Source organism: Ambystoma mexicanum, chromosome 3p (genome assembly GCF_040938575.1).
Source record: "Ambystoma mexicanum isolate Mex_15411 chromosome 3p, UKY_AmexF1_1, whole genome shotgun sequence".
NCBI lineage: Eukaryota > Metazoa > Chordata > Amphibia > Caudata > Ambystomatidae > Ambystoma > Ambystoma mexicanum.
In genome coordinates, this window is record NC_090925.1 from 704,345,158 (window position 1) to 704,362,109 (window position 16,952).

General features: G+C 47.3%; 1 protein-coding gene across 1 annotated transcript; it reads left to right on the forward strand.

The window, feature by feature from the left end:
* Positions 1-265: 265 nt before the first annotated feature.
* On the forward strand, positions 266-7,746 carry LOC138580745 (cysteinyl leukotriene receptor 2-like). Its single transcript, XM_069651528.1, has one exon. The coding sequence runs from the start codon at positions 282-284 to the stop codon at positions 1,374-1,376; it is 1,095 nt and encodes a 364-aa protein (XP_069507629.1). The 5' UTR covers positions 266-281; the 3' UTR covers positions 1,377-7,746.
* Positions 7,747-16,952: the final 9,206 nt, after the last annotated feature.

Consider the following 16,952-nt stretch of genomic DNA (forward strand, 5'->3'; position numbering starts at 1 on the left):
CTTTACGTTGTACATCCGACGATTGCATAAACAGTCAATGTGCTTCCTCGATTTGCACATCCTGCTGACTCAAAGTTTGACACTTTATCTCAGATGGAAATGCCTGCCATGCACCAAGCAGCAAAGTGTGACTCTGTTGTGAAATTTGCTCTGGCTGTTTCATCGATGGAAAGTCCCAGGCTCCTCCTGTTCACAATCTCTGAAGCTCCTTTTAGAGCACACAAATCAACCCACCCAATTCCTCTTTTCATTAGTGTGGCCTTTTGCAAGGTTTTGGAAAGATGGACAGCATGGTGACAGCTCCATGGACAGAGAGCTTGGGGCTCAAGGGCCGCAGCACCCCAAACACATCTTCTTGGCTGGTCAACATCACAGACGATGGGGCAGGAGGGGTGGCTACTGTGCTGTGCATTGCAGGGGCCGAGTTCCAGTACCGTCTCCTGCCAGCTATCTATGGGATCGTCTGCATCCTGAGCCTGGCTGGGAACCTGGCAGCCGCCTACAGCTGCTTCACCCAGCGGGCACGTGCCCCACCTGTCAATGTCTTCCTCTACAACCTCATCCTCATCGACCTGCTCTTCAGTCTGTCACTGCCACTGCAGCTGGACTACCACAGGCGTCAGAACAACTGGATCTTTGGGGAAGCCCTCTGCAAGACCACGAGTGCCCTGTTCTTTGCCAACATGTATGGCTGCACCCTTTTCCTGGCCTGTGTCTGCATTGACCGCTACTTGGCTGTGCTCCATCCAGTGCGCTACTTACAACTGAAGAAGCCAGCCTACCGTGTTGTCCTGTCCCTGGTCATCTGGGCAGTGATTGGCGCTGCGGTGACGGCTCTGAGTTTGTCAGGGTCTCTGACTAACACCTTCCCCGATGGGCGCACGGCCTGCATGGAGAACTTCTCCACCAAGTCCTGGAGCAAGCGACTGGCGGCCATGACCTTTTTCTCCTCTGCGGTTGGTTTCTTTGTGCCCTTCATCACCATCCTCACTTGCTATTTCCTCATCTTCCGGAGGATTGTTGACTTGGCCGACAGCACGGGTGGTGCCCGCACACTGAAGCGGAGGTCCCTGCGCACCATCCTGATAGTCATCGGCGTGCTAACCCTCTGCTTCCTACCCTTCCATTCCATTCAGACTGTCCACACTTTCGGCCGGGTGGGCATCAGTCCTGGGGTGCTCCGTTTTACTTGCGGGGCACGCAGGGCAGGGATGGCCCTGGCCAGCCTCAACAGCTTCCTCGACCCCCTGGTGTATTACTTCAACAGCGAGAACGTGCAGTGCCGGCCTTCGTGCCTCTCAAGAGTGCCTACCTCTGGTGGGTCGAGGTCCACACAGAGTATGCAACTCCAACAAAGCTCCGGGGCCCAGAAATAAGTGACATGAAAACCGAGATAGGACAACAGACAATTGGTTCTGGGGCACCTGGATAGTGTGGTCGTGGTGAGATGGCAACGGACATATAAAGAACCAGTGGAAAGAGAGACAGTTGCAATGCATACTGTGGGATAGACATGGGGTCAAGTGGCCTTACACTTGGAGCGGCGGGTCCCAGAAATGAGAGGCCTAGAGACAACAGGGCACCAGACTCTGGATTACCCTAGAGAGCAAGGAGTCTTCATGGAGAACAATGGGAAACGGAAACAGATATAGCAACGCCTGGAGAGATGGCGGGAGACAGGGACACCTGAAGAAAAAGGCGAAGAAGTGACGTTAGACACCTGGAAACGAAGGAGGAACTTTGAGTGACACTGGGACGGTCACCTATAGAAAGCAAGAGAGAGAGAGATGATGTCTGACAGCAGCAGAACGTCTAGAGAGGGGGCAGCAGAGACCCCTGGGGAGAAGCTGGCAGACATCGGGACTCCAGGAGTAAGTGCAACTAACACTGAACCCTCAGAAGAAAAAAAATGAGATCAGGAGAGATACTGGCACCTGGATAGGTAGAGGCGCACACCCACAGAGAAGTCAGAATGATGCTCCTCACGTCACACAGTTTTAATAATGGACCCCTCCCAAACCTCACACTATAATAAATAGTTACCCCTCGCCCTGCGCGCTGTAATCTAGGTCCTCCACACCCCTCTGCTCCCGTGTGTGATCTGGGCCAGATCCCACCACCTCCAGAGTGTAGTCCGGGACAAATCCTCTCCGATCCCGTCTCTGTTCTGGGACGGATCCCCTCACTTCCGGAGTGTACAGCGGGACAATTCCCCTCGGATCCCGTGTGTATTCTGAGACTGGTCTCTCACCTCACCGTGTAATCAGTGTCCCCCCTCAAATCATGCCTGCACTCCGACAGATTCCCTCACCTGTCACCTCACACGGTGTAATCGAGGGCCGAACATCTCGCATCCCGCAGTGTAACTGGGAACAGACTTCCCAGTCACCTCCAGTAAATGCATGCAGTCGGAAAGACAGGACAGTGGCGTGCCTGCCCCTATCCCAGAGTGCAACCGGGGAGAAAGCCCTCGCCTCCCGTAGTCTAATCTTTTCAATCATGAGCCGGCCTTTCACCCCAGCAGTGGGAGCCGGGACAGGGTCGGACTGGGCCATAACATGATCGGGCACCAATGAAAAAGTGGCCCACAGCTGCAAAAGACAGTTCGTGGTCTTGGGAGGATAGCTCATGACAAAGAGCTCGCCTTGGAATCAAGACGACACAGATCAACACAGGTTCGATCCCCGGGTCCGTGCTTAGAAACCGCTGGGTATTAAGTGCGTTATAAAAGACGTATCATTGTGACTGACTGTGTGAGTATTCCCAAGGGAGAAGATTTTGATAAAAATGTGATGCAAATTGAGCACATTTAAAGAATATGTATCCAGCACCAATGTTCAAAACTATCAGCTGCATAGTGAAGTAACTTATCAAACTGGTCCACATTGACTACAAAAATGGGCCACTTTGACCAAAAAAACAGACACACACTAGCATTTTGCGTTTGTTGTTCGGCGTTGCCCTATAGGCCAGACTGAGCGCTGACCCTGCCCTGCAGTTAAAGTCAGTGCAGGCCTCGGACTTCCTCCGTGTGATCAGCGTGTGGCCGTCTATATGGACCCCCCCCCCTCGGACAAAGGGTTTTGGTGGATTCTGAGCAGCCAACAAACAGACATTTCTCCAATCTTTTAACTGGAGTTATGTGAACCGTTGCTGCTTATTTGGTGGGCGCCCGAACCTGATCTTGTGTGCAGTAAAGAAGACTCCGAGCCGTGCCTGTACTTATGCTGCTGGCAGTGGGGGAGGTGGAGCGTGGTGATGGAGTATGTGGGGAGCGGGGGCAGGCCAGCAGGGGACATGTTATGTTATGTAATGTTAAAGGTATTTATCTAGCGCACCGTCACCAACGGAATTGGTCCGCAGGTGCTCTGGCGTATCTGCAAACAAGAAGGAGGGCAGGTAGGGTTAGTCGGGTGGAGCGGGAGTAGGAGAGTGGGAGAGGTGTTGTGCTGTTGGCGGCCTCAGCTCGGTAGACACCGCGTGCTGGGCTTTGGTGCAAGTATCGGAAATGGCGAGACCTCTGGTGCTTCAGGTGCTGTTTATGTGTTGTCGGTGCTGTGTGGTAAAGTGCATGCGGGTTGCTGTGAGAGAAATGGTTGCGTGAGGTTTATGAACATAGTTCCACTACTTCTTTTAGTACACTTCGCCCACTGGCTGCTGATCTTAGAACCTGAGAGAGGCCAGGTTCCAAGCCCGGGTTTGACACTTGGCTTCTTTGATTTTGGAGAATATCCCTTGGTGTCTGTCTGAGCTTGATTTGCAAATGTTTCTAATGGGAAAGGAACCCTGCAGTGTCTTCCAAGGTACACAACTAACCCCACCCCCCTGCTCTATCAATCATATTCCGGCTTCTGTATTGTGACCCTAACCAGAAACCCACAAATCACACTATGCTATGCATAGCACCCCATACCGCACATACGCATCATTAGGCTGTATATGAGGATTACACGCCATTACAAAATGCAGACTATTACTGCATGCAAGACTCAAAATACTCTACATTGTTAATAATCTCATAAATAATTCAAATAAAAAACAATAAAAGCAATTTTGGAATTATGCTCCATATTTAAAGGACCTCTAAATGGTCAATTTCAGACGAGTTTTAAATGGGCCAAACATGTGGGAGTCCCTCTACTGACAAAGAGCCTGTTCTTTGGGAAGGAGCCTTCTCAGGAGAGTCTATTCTCACGTTTTAGCTAATTGTGCTATCCACAGAGGAGACCTATCCCTTTGCATAGCAGTCCGGTCCCACCCACAGTTTTGAATGTCGTCTGTGGTCACTAAGTAGTAAACAAATAGATGACAACCCATCCTCCTACCTGCAGCCCCCAAGAGCTGCTCCGTTGTTGCTGGTTTGGTGGTCTACACTGCACTGACCCTAGCGCTGATCTTCCATTAATAATTGGCTCCTGCAAAAATATTTACAGGAGACTCTGGGGGCCTCATTACAAGTTTGCTGGTCTGGAAATAAGGGTGCCGGTAGCTAGAAACAACTTGTTTTCTGGACCGGCATACTACAACTCTGCTGTCCGGGGCCTCTACGCCCGGCAGTTATGACCTGCCGGGTGGAATGGCCCCAGACAGCAGAGTTGTCACGGAGGCACCAGCCCTGTTAGCAATGGTGCCAGTGCTTCCGAGTTTCCATTCCCGTGGAGTCCTATTGGACCCCACTGGAATGGGGACTTACCAAATCTGCCACCTGGCTTCCTGCTCCTCCAGGACTCATAATGCCCTGGTGGCACCGGCAAGTCAGGCAGAAGATTCGGTGTTACGAGGATGGCAGCAACCAGTCGGTAGCACTGGCGGGTTACCGCCATCCTCGTAATGAGGCTCTCTTCTGTATTTCCTTTGCAAATGAATGCAGACTCACAGGCTCCTGTGAATGCCAAATAAAGTCAAGAGGGGGTTAACATCAGGTCCGCACTCACCCACACTTTGAGCAAAGAATAAAGTGTATTTGTGTCTTTGGGCCTCATTAAAAGTTGGGCGGTGCATTAAAAAATCAATTAAAGTCACTTTTTGTTGAAGTAATGGAATTACTGCCACTTGTACCATGCTACTAAATTGCGAATTTGGGGATAAAGTGGAGGACTCGCCTCCAGCTAAATCCTGCAGGTAGATTCTCCACTTTATCTCCTAAAGTCGGCGGATTTACAGCATGGTATTACTGCTCCCTTTCAAATCCACCAAACATCCCCTTAGAGTCCTATGGCATCCAGAAAAGGCGATGTGCACTGCCATGCCACAAACCCATAATCCCGCGGTAATGCCACAGAACCTAGCAAAGATAACAGCAAAAGAGTTTGGCGGCAAATCGATGGATTTACAGCCAAACTTTTAATGAGGCCTTTTATCTTTTCCGCAGCACAGGAACAGGTGGCTTCCTAGAAGCCTCTTAGACTATTTGTCTAGCGATGAGAATTGCTGTATCCTTATCTTTAGTTATCTCAATAAGTGAAGTGGGTTGGACGAAGCATATTGCTGACGCCGATGGGTCCTCTGGAATTCAGACCGTTAACACATCTGAGTGGGTATGGCCGTATTCCACTGGGCTTTGATGCTGATGATGTCTTAAAAGCAACTTAAAGCAACCCAGTACTCTGGGACCTGATGGTCTTGCTGAAAGACCCTGATATCTGGACGTCCATTTTGTTGGTCCTGTTTAATAAGGTATGTGATGGTGGGATAATACCGGAGTTGTGGAAAAAAGCAGTGCTTCTATCTGTACACAAAAAGAACTCTTGCGCGAATCCCACTAATTATGGTTCCATGTGTTAAAATCGCAGCAAAAATGGCTGTGGTTTTGCCGCCGCAATCCATGTAAAGGATGCAGGGGACACCGCCGCAACCCCCAGAACCATTATACCATTTAAGGGGAGCGGGGACACCCCTGCAACCCCTGCTCCCCTTAAATGGTATAATGGATTACACCTTCACTGGGTCAAACCACTGCATTTGTGCTGCGATTTTTTTGTAAAGGCAATATTTTTGCAGCAATTGTATTACTGCATACCCTGATTACAGGCTTTTATTGTTGCTGGATGTCCCAAACAAGGTATTTGCATCCTTTATTTTAACAGAACTACAACATTGGGCAGAGGATGCCAGAATATTCAGCATCTTCCAGGCAGGTTTTAGGGCGGGCTCTGCCACATTCTTACACTAAACACATTGATACGTGCTGCTCCAAAAAGTATGAACCCTTCGCTGTATATTTTATGTGTGGATTTCAAGGCAGCCTTTGACTCCGTGGAGAGGCAATTATCGTGGTCAAAGCTTGAAAGGTGGAACGTGCCTAGACATCTGCTTAGACTACTTGTTCAATTGCATGATGGTACGAGCGTACAGGTGAGGTTGAGCAGTATGGGGGCTTGTACCCTGCACATCCCTACATATAAAGGACTTTGACAGGGATGTGTATTGGCGCCCATGCTGTTTAACCTATACCTGACCGACCGACCGGCACATCTCATGGGGGTTAGGAACTTGCCTCTTAAATTGGTATGGCTGACATCACTTGGTTGTCTTACTCAGACAATTGGGCCACATTACGAGGTAGGAGGTAGCCATGGTGCTATTAGCACCATGGCTACCCCCTTACCGCATTCCGGGTCGGGGTTCCCAAAATAGGCACTTACCGGGTCATTCCAACCTTGGACGACCCGGTAAATCCCCATTCCGGGAACCATTCCCCATTCCCATTCGAGCCCCCATAGGGCTCAATGGGAATGGAGCTAATAATGGTACTGCAATTTGCGATACCGTTATTAGCGCTGAACTCCCTTAACGGGTCCCTTCCATAACGCCTGGTAAAACCAGGCGTTATGGAAGGGACCCGCTAAGGGACCTCGGAATAGGGTGGTAAGGGATTAACGGCACCGGTGTCCTTACCGTTGCCGGTAATCCCTTACCACCTACCTCGTAATGAGGCCCAATGTGATTCTGGCGGAGCATACATTTATGGGTGTAAAAAGAACTGCTAGGTAATTGAGTGGAATGCCAAGGAGAACAAGCTTGTACTCAATTTCGATAAGACCAAATATATGTATTTTGGCCCAGCCGGACGATTTGAAGCACCCTTTGCTACTTACGGTTGGAACCATTGAACAAGTGTCTTCTTATAGGTGTCTGGGCCAAATAATCCACACCAGGCAAAACAATCTGGAATCGTATATCAACAAACTCATAAAGACAATGGTATTAATGACAGTGTTTAAGAAGTTAGCCGAGTGGATAGCTGGATATAGCCCGAAAGGTGTAACCTTAGTGTATAAACAGAGCTTTATACCGTTAATTCTGTATGGGCTTGAGACGACCTACGCAAGTAATTATGCCTGGTTGAACGCCCTTGAAGGGGGAATCTGGCGGCTCTCATTAGATTTATCTCGGTGTGTACCAGTGGAGACAAAGTGACTGGAGCTGGGCTTGACCTCATTGGAGGGACTTGTACTCCTGAAGCAGCGAATATTATATATCAAAGCTATAAAATATCCTTTTTGCCCCTAGGCTAATGCACTTGGTAATGCAATGGTGAAACTGCCTGGGCAGTCATTGAAGGTATTTAAAAACTTAAATTTAAATGTTGATATCGATGTCATTTTGGGAAGATTGTACGATTATGGTATTGTGTAATGACATGAAATAATTGTTTCTTCTTTTAACAAATGATATGTAATTCTGTTTAATGTATCTAAATATAACAATTTATGAAACTGACAAATGAATTCATAATTGTATTGATGTTGTAAGACACTAATGATAAATACTATTATCTTTAGCAGATCTTGTGTGTTGGGTGGCAGTGCTCTATGTTTGACTATGTCGGTGAACTATTGATCGCTGGCATGGAAACCGAATTTTGCGGAGGGAGCGTAGCAGCGATTGGGAAAAACATGCAGTGAAAAGGTTCAGCGGGCAAAGTGAGTTGGGGCACGATTATCTCTCCCGAGGTAACTGAGGACTCTGTCGCACAGATTTACACTGCAAGCAAAAACTCATGATAATGCGTCACTTAAATTGCTGGAAAATAATTGTTTTGGCAGAGATTTCTAGTACTCTAACTTTAACTTTAGCAGTTATGTGTTCGGTGGAGTGAACAATGTGTTTTGGATGTGCCGAAGCAGCGGCCATCTACCCCAGAGCAGGTGATTGTGGTATAGTGCACAGGGATGTTTTTACTGTGCTGCACACTTTTTATATTATGTTAAGAGTTTTCTATACTGCACCAGTCACCACTGTTGTTGTCTAATGGTGCTGAGGCTTGTCCGGGGTGTTGTGTGTCTACACTATCTATCTACTTAAATTACTAACATTAGTGTCTCATATTCCTGTGTTTAAAGTTTAATGATCAAAGTTTAGGATAGTGGGATTGCACCTGGGGTGGCCAATCAGATTGCAGGGGTAGCACGTGCCACCCCAGGCCACTCCCTGGAACAGAAACAGAAGCAGAGCCCATCACCATCCTAAAGGCGGTGCCAGAGCTCTGCTCAGCCACTGTCGCCTGAATGTCCCTGGTCCCAGTGATGACACCAGTGAAATGGCAAGTTGTGCATCCCACAGCATAGACGCTCGTAGTGTAGGGATAGTCGAGCTGGAGCTTCAGACTCCGTCTGCGCCCTGCTCTCGGTCCCCTCTGTCACTTAATCCCGCACCAGCTGTGCTTGTCTCCAACCTTTTCCTTGACTGGTGGCGGGGAGATTGATACTCATTCTGGAGTGCTGGTTGCTGAAGATGACTGGTCTCCCGGGTGTTTACCGCATAATACTCCGGATGGGGTCATTTTTGCACAGGTGGGCTGATGCAGTGATTAACAAACTTAACAACTTAACAAAACCAGACAATGGGGTTGAGCACTGCACAGGAGTGATTACTGAGCAATAATGACTGATGGATGGAGCATTATATTTAAGTAGGAAAGTCCAGGTGAAAGTATTTTTTCCAAACCTTTTTAAACCTACCATAACTTTCTTGGGAGGGTCATTACGACCCTGGCGTTAAGGGTTTAACAGCGCCGTAAAAGGTTAAACCCTTAACGCCTGATTACGAGGTCCCTTTGCGGGACCCGACCTTAATGGCTGGTCTACACCAGCCGTTAAACTAGGGACCCGCAAAGGGACCTTGGTGCTAAGTACGGTACCGCAATTTGCACAATTTGCACAATTTGCGCAATTTGCGGTACCGTTCTTAGCACCTTCCCCAGTCCCATTGAGCCCTATGGGGCGAAAATGGGAATGGGGAAGGGCCATGGTTCAATTACTGCCCCGCCAACCTTGGAATGGGGTGGTAATTCCCCATTGAACCATGGCGGACCCGTTACAGCACCGGCACCAACCATGGTGCTAATAGCGCCGGTGTTGTAATGAGGGCCTTGGTGTTAAATATATATATTCAGTGAAAAAACTTTGTTAAGGGGACATTATAGTTAAGTTGCAGTAATAAAAACCTATGAAAATACAATGAAAAAACATAGTTAAAGAGACGTTATGGTTATGTTGCGCTACTAAAAACCTATCAAATTCAGTGAAAAAACTTTGTTAAAGGGACGTTATGGTTACAAGTAAAACCGGAAAACCCATGAAATTCGCCAGTTATGGTAAGCTAAGCAACCGTAACTCGCGCCACCACCGTGCACTACTAAGAATAACACCCATGACATCAAAGATGACATCACAAATATGATAGATTCGGCACAAAATCATAGTCCCAGCCCCTGAAGCTGACATCACCATTCCTAGCGCTATTCCCTGCCTATATCCATGATGCTACTGTGCAGCGTAGCCAAATGCAGCCAATCATCATCTACGTCCAGACATCATTTGACGTAAAACCCAGAATATCAACACACATCCTTTCACAGCACAGCATGTCCAAATTCTGAATACAAAACACTATCTTTATAGGCAACCACCAATACTGTGCAATTTTTAAATGTGCTTTTATTTGACAGTAAACGCTCTGAGGACATCCGCCCACTATCATATTCAACCACATTTGTATTTGCTTTCTTTGTTCCCAATACAGAAATGTTCATCATGAGACACAAGGTGTTCCTTTGGGTATAAGCTCATTGGATGAAGGCATTGTGATTCGCAAGTCTTCGCCATCCGCTTGTTGCTAGATCACCGCCCATTTCCTTATTCAACAAAAAATGTAGTTGCTTTCTTTGTTCTCCATACAGAAACGTTTATCGTAAGTCAAACGGTGTTCCTTTGGGCATAAGCTCATTGGATGGAGGCACCGTTTGGGTATAAGCTCATTGGATGGAGGCACTCTGATTCAAAATGCTTCGGCATCAGCTTGTTGCTACACCACCGTAAACAATGTCAAGGTACTCCTTATTGCTGCTATCGCGAAAGGACATATGGGCCCAGGGCGATCATCCCAAAAGGGCATTATGCTCATCCAAACATTGCAGTGTATCATCAACTGCCGGCAGAAGAAGCCATCAATTGGTATCTGGAAATTATGACATTCGCAGTAGGGCAGCATGTGGCTGTGTAGAAAACATAACAGAAATATGTCTCAGTAGCCGTTCTTAATTCTATTCTAATCGATCCGTTACTTATGCACCGTGTGACAACTAAGAATGCTCACCAATTACAAATGTGTCTACTGTAACACTTACATAATAATCGGCATTTCCATTCTCTTGGCGTAATGCAGAGTCTCTCTTCAGATCAATGATTTTTCATCAAATGAAATGAAACGTTAGTTTGTCCAGTTTTAGAATGCTGACCCTTATCATGTTTGAAGTTTTTTACATACCTCATTCCATTCCTTTTTTTTCCCGTACGAATACTTCCTTTATTTCCAAGGACAGAAAACAATACAGGCTTATGCCAAGCTTGCTTTTGGTAAATGGAAGGGACAAAGTCCCTCGGCAGGACGCGAGGGAGTAGACAGCTCAAGGCAGTGACCTTCAGGCTCTCGGCAGCGATTCCCACGTGCACCACTGTAGCATTAGGAATTTTTATTAAAAACAAATGTATTGTTTTCTTGCATTCAGCAATGCCGCAGGAAATTTCCAGAGATTTACTCATTTTATGAAAACACTTGGAATTCATACTCCACCTGTTAGCTGAGCACGTCTCCAGTTTCCTGCTAGCGAGCGCTGTACACAGCGAGCACCAACAGCCCCCATGTTTGCAAATGCTGCATGCAACAAACAGTGACTGCCCCCCCACCTTTTTCCTGCAGTGCGTATGTCAGACTACCTATTTGCCACAGCTGGTCCACTGCTAAGTGTTATAAATCAAACAGTGTATTGGTTTTGCTTCCACTCATAAGGTCTTTCAAGAGCAGTACCCCTATAAAATTACCTCCCATATATCTAATATCACGGTCTTTCACGGTGAAAAACACCTGTTTTTTAGCTTCTTGCAGCCATATCCCAACCCATCCCATCCCCATGACCCCTCACCGCCTCAGAGATTTTCTGATAAGTCTGACAAGTACAATCTTGTGTTTTTTACATGTTTTTACTGCGATGTCCACGGACACCGGCAACTGTCCGTGAATCCAAGATGGCAGATGTTTCCGAAAATCTGGCGCACTTCGTGCTTTTCACCATCCAATCAGTGGGCGTGTCGGCTTTTTGCGGACACCACGTTGCCCTCTGAGCCAAATGGGAGTCATGTACGCAGAGCGAACAAGTAAGTGTGTCCGCAGAGCGGACGTAGATATCACTCATTTTTTGGTTGTTTTAAATATAAAAAAAATACTGGATGGATTTCCACCAAATTTACAAAAGCACACTTTCGGGACCAAGTCGCCTCTCCTGCCGCAAACTTGGTGAAAATCCGGTTGGGGCTGTAGGTATGCGCAAAACATTTTCTCCTTTCAGACTATGCGAAAAAAAGAAATTTTGGGACCCCCCTATAACCTTGCCCCCCCCTTGACCAAACCTCACCAAACTTAGCAAGAAAATTCAGAGTGGGCCACATACTTTTTCTTGTGCAAAGTTTGGTGCGGATTCGTCCAGGGAGAGCGAAGTTACAAGCCTCCCAAAAAGAACTCTTCCTATGGGTTTAGCAACATAACCAGAACTAAATGGCTGCTAGTGCAGGCCATGTAATACATATATATATATATATATATATGTATATATTTTTTATTTATTTCATATGTGTCAAATGCCTAAATGAATAAGCCTTAACACAATTCATTACATATTTAAATAAATAAAACTATATATATAAAATAAGCATTTTAGATCAAAAGAAAACATTTCATTCACAAACTTAATACACGTAAAAAATCAAAGCAATTAATGGCGACCTCGAGCTATGGTGCAAATAAAAAAGCTCCCAAAGGACATTCAAAGGAGACAATCTACTTCCCTCAACAAAAATAAAAATAAAAGTCATATCTTTATGTTGTCAATTCTGGGCATTCACACACCAGATGTTTAAGTGACTCGACAGAGGATAAACATCGACTGCAGGTAGTGTCTTCCACGTCGTTAACCTTCCATCGAAACTTGTGCTGCTTATATAGTGCTTAACATATCCTAGAGGCTGTTTCTAAGTGCTATTGTGGATGAGAAGGTAGAAGAGGACTCGAGGCAGCACTACGCTGTATTAGGTAGGGTAGTGTGTTTAGATGGTGCCTAATAGAATCCTTCACCTAATTACATTATTTAATGGGGAAGATGGAGAGGGCAGTAGGTAGGTTCAGAGTGGGGGGTGGAGGGGTGGTAGAGTGGGCAGAGAGGTGGGTGAGAAAGGGAGATGGCTAATTGCCTGTCTACTGCACACTACATTTTACTGCGCAGCTCTTGTAATGGTGTCTCTATGGATAGTTCTGATAAGAGGTTCACTGGGCTATGTATATATTGCATGTATAAAATGGAGGCCTTACCAGTGGGCGATATAGCCCCCCAAACCCCCCGCAGATACACTAAGGAAAGCAGCCAATGAAAAAAGAATACGAGAACATTATTTAAAGTTACTGAACCAACACAAATGTGACATAGTGGCCATCCAATGCAACAAGAGAAATACTGCAAACATTCAGGGAAATGTCACAATATTGCAATGGAAATAATAAATCAAGCTAGATAGACTGACGGACAGATTCAGCTTAATCACACTTAAAGCAGAAGCCTAAGTGGTGAAGGAGAGAGAAGGGGAGCGAAGGGGCACGACCATTTCCAAACTCGCAGAGGGCTCTTGTTCTAGGGGTGAGGGGTGACATCCGGGCTTGAATAGGGAACTCGGTGAAGCTTGGTTGGTGGCCAAGTGTAAGTGGCCTTTGCTGTTGTTAGCAACAAAGTTTGCAATTTTAAGCCAAACGGCAAAGTCGCATAAGAGGAAGCACAGTGAAAGTTATGCAACATGCGCTTCAAGTGAACTCTGAAGTTCAAGGGCAACCAGTGCAAAGAGAAACCAACCCACGCATTATTTCCGGCAACAGGAGGGCTGCGCGGGAGTCGCAAACCATTCAGGTCACCGGCCCTCAGTGAGCGGCAACGGGGGAGGGGTTTTGGGGGCAGTGGCGTAACACAAAATGTGGGGGCCCCACCCCTGCGAGCCATGCTGAGGCCGCCCCCCCAACTTGGTAACAAATCACGGGTCGCGCCACACTCTGGGCCGGCCTAGATTGTCACGCTTGGGCAATATACACGAACGTGCTGCTGAAGGGGTATGCCGCACACTGCACTAGGAGAAAGATATAAATATGTGTTTTAAAGCAATATACAGCACACTTTCTGAGAAAAATTGGCTATAAAGCCACAGTGTTTGCAATTGTTTTGTAGGGTAAAACCAATCCAATACATGCAAATCACCAACAGTGCACAGGAACATTAATGCTTTGCTATTAAAAATGCCATGTCACATTGAAAACATGTCCCACTGGCTGCACAATGTAGACCCATGTAAACATGTAATAACATCATAGTAAAGCATGGAGGCCACATTTAGACATACCTAGACTGGTTACACCAAAATGCCAGTCAAAGCAATAACACTCATCAAGAAGAGAGCGCACATTAAAGCCTGCGCCTCCGGGGCCTCTACCAACACAGCAAAACTCTTTAAAATCGGCAAGGAACTGGTCAATCCTGTTGCAGTCTCTACCTCTCCTGTTCCCTCCAAGGCACTCTGTACAGCTCTGGCCTCTCACTTTTCCACTAAATCTCAGGACATCCTGTCCTCTATCTCCTCTTCTTCTCCCTCTTTCTCTCTCAGTCCCCTTTGGCCATCTCTACCTCTCCCGCTCCTTTTTCCTCTTTCTCTCTGACAGCACCTGAAGGTTTCTAGACAAGTCCGATCTATGAAAGCGTCGTCCAAACAGATGCTCCCCTTCTCCTCTAGAACCATCAAGGACCATATTGAAACCCTTGCTCCATTTTTGGCCGAATTCTGTAATCACTCTTTAGTCACTGGAACGTTCCCCTGTTCCTTAAGCACTCCCTTGTGCACCCACTCCTCAAGAAGCCGCCTGCTAATCCTACCTGCCCGGCAAACTATTGCCCAATCTCCATCACCCTGTTATTGGGCAAACTCTTGGAAAAGCTTGCCATCTCCCAGTTTACTCCCCACACTGAATCTGTTGGTTGTCTCCATGACCATCAGTCTGGGTTCAGAGCTACCAGAGGCATGCAAACTGCTCTCCTGAAGACCTATGAAGATCTCCTCTCTAACCTTGATTCCAGCATTCCTTCTGTGCACACCCTCCTGCTTTCCTCTGCTATCGACACAGTCAACCATGCCATCCTGATCAATCGGCTCCGTGAGAACCTGGGCATCACAGATCAGGCCCTGGAGTGACTGACCTCCTTCCTATTGGACCCCCCCCCCGGTCCAACTTGGTCCCATTCTCTCTGCCACCTCTCCCTACCTGTGGCATATCCCAGGGCTCTATACTCTCACTCTGGTTTTTCAACCTCTACTTGGCCCCTTTGGCCCACCTGACCTCTACCTTCTCCTCTAACTTTCAGTGTTATGCAGATGACTCAGCTTTCCTTCAGGCTCCCCTCAGCCTCCTCTCCTCTCTCGCTCATTCCTGACTGTCTATTCGTAAGTCAGGATTGGTGCGCCTCCAATGATCTCTGCCTTAATGCCAGTAAGACGGAGAACCTTCTCATTTGGACCCTGGCATTAACTTTCCCTCTCTCACTCTGTCCGTCCGCCTTGGGCCCTCTTCCTTCACCTTCCTGCAAGGCAAAAAACCATGGTGTCGTCTTCTGTGCCACTTTCTCTTTCTCTCCACAGATCTCAGATGTCACAAAGAAGTTCCACTACCAGCTGCTCCTCCTCAAAGGGACTCTTCCCTTCTCACTTTCCACCAGAAGCTCACTGTCTCCAGAGCCCTGGTTCTCTCTAGGCTGGACTACTACAACAGCCTCTTTCTCATTCTGCCTTCCTCTACTCTCTGTCATCTGCAACTAATCCAGAACAGGACTGTAAGACTTATCCTTGGCCTCAAGCCCAGGGATCATGTCTCTCCAGCCCTGAAACCTCTCCACTGGCTCCCGGTGGCTGCAAGGATCATGTTCAAGACCTGCATTATCCACAAGGCTTTCAGGGGCCGGGGCCCGCACTTCATCCAACACTCTCTTCCAAAATACCTTACTTCTCGAGCCCTTCGCTCAGCTACCTCCCAGCTAACCTAAGGGTTAGACGTGGGGGGTAGATCTCTCTCCTCTGCTGGTGCCTCCCTCTGGAATGGCCTCCCTGCCCCTTCAAACTTGAGCCGGACCATCTGAATTTTCGGAAGCAGCTCAAAACTTTCCTTTTCTCCCCTGCTTTCTCTCTCTCCCCCTCCCTTGCTGACCTACCTGTCTGCTGTACCGACCGATTGCTTGCATACCCTCAGAGTCTCTCTGAGTTCAGGCTCTTTCTTGATCGGTCACCCTTGCACTGTCTCCGTGCCTACCATGCACTTAGGAGCTGTAACTGTAACCCTGCAGCCCCTTGTTCTCCTTGCACTACCCATACCCGTGCGACCCTAGCTTCATTACTCGCAGCATTGCAGCCCTGTTTTCCACTCCCTTCTCCCTTGCACTTCCCCCTCCCTTTCCCCTTGCACTTCTCATTCTTGCAATGACACAAGGCCTGGTGAGATCATTTGTCTTGTTCTCCCTCTATCTTCCGTCTCTTGTCTTGTCACGCATTGAAAAATGTGTGTACAGGCGTGTTATAAATGACTTTTCTCATATAATTTTATCACAGATGCCCAGAAAAATATACAATGCCGCAGTAAGAATTGGCTAAACTGGCAGCACCCAAATGCCAATCTAGCCAGGTAATTACACTTAACAGGACTGCTTTATAAGAAATTCCCAGTTATAAGAAAGTCATACCAAACTGAGGAATGGCTAGACTGGCTGCACCAAAATGCCTCTCTAGCCACTAATACCATATATCCTACCTGCTTAGCCTGGACATGGACAACCATTATGATTTATTGCACAATCCCACCCCACCCACACATCCCTTCTCCCTCCCACCCTCTACCCCAACCTCCAAAATCAGCTGCTTGGCCAAGAATTACCTCCACTTCCCTCTTACTTGTCCCAGAGTTTACGTATGAGGCTCCTTGCCTCATAGGTAAGTACTAGGATGAAGAAGAGTGGGACTAGGAGTAATCAAGATTACAGGTATCTAAGCCAGCCATTACCTCCATGTACCCCTACCTCATACCAGTACTTGTGTATGAGGCAGAGTACACAAGTACTACCTCATACATAAGTACTGGGACGAGGAAGAATAGGGTTAGGAGTAATCAAGGCATTAAACACAAGTAGTGGCCAAACACCACTGAGTTGACTGGGCTTCAGCACTCCCCCACCCCCCCCTGAAATTTTGGGCTATGTTGACTCGACCTGGCTGACCTTTAGAGCAGTTGCCGGACAGAACAGGACACAGATGTTAAACGGCACCTGGGTTTTGCTGTTAATAAGGGCCCAGCAATTACCAACATAAAGCATTTCACTGTTAATA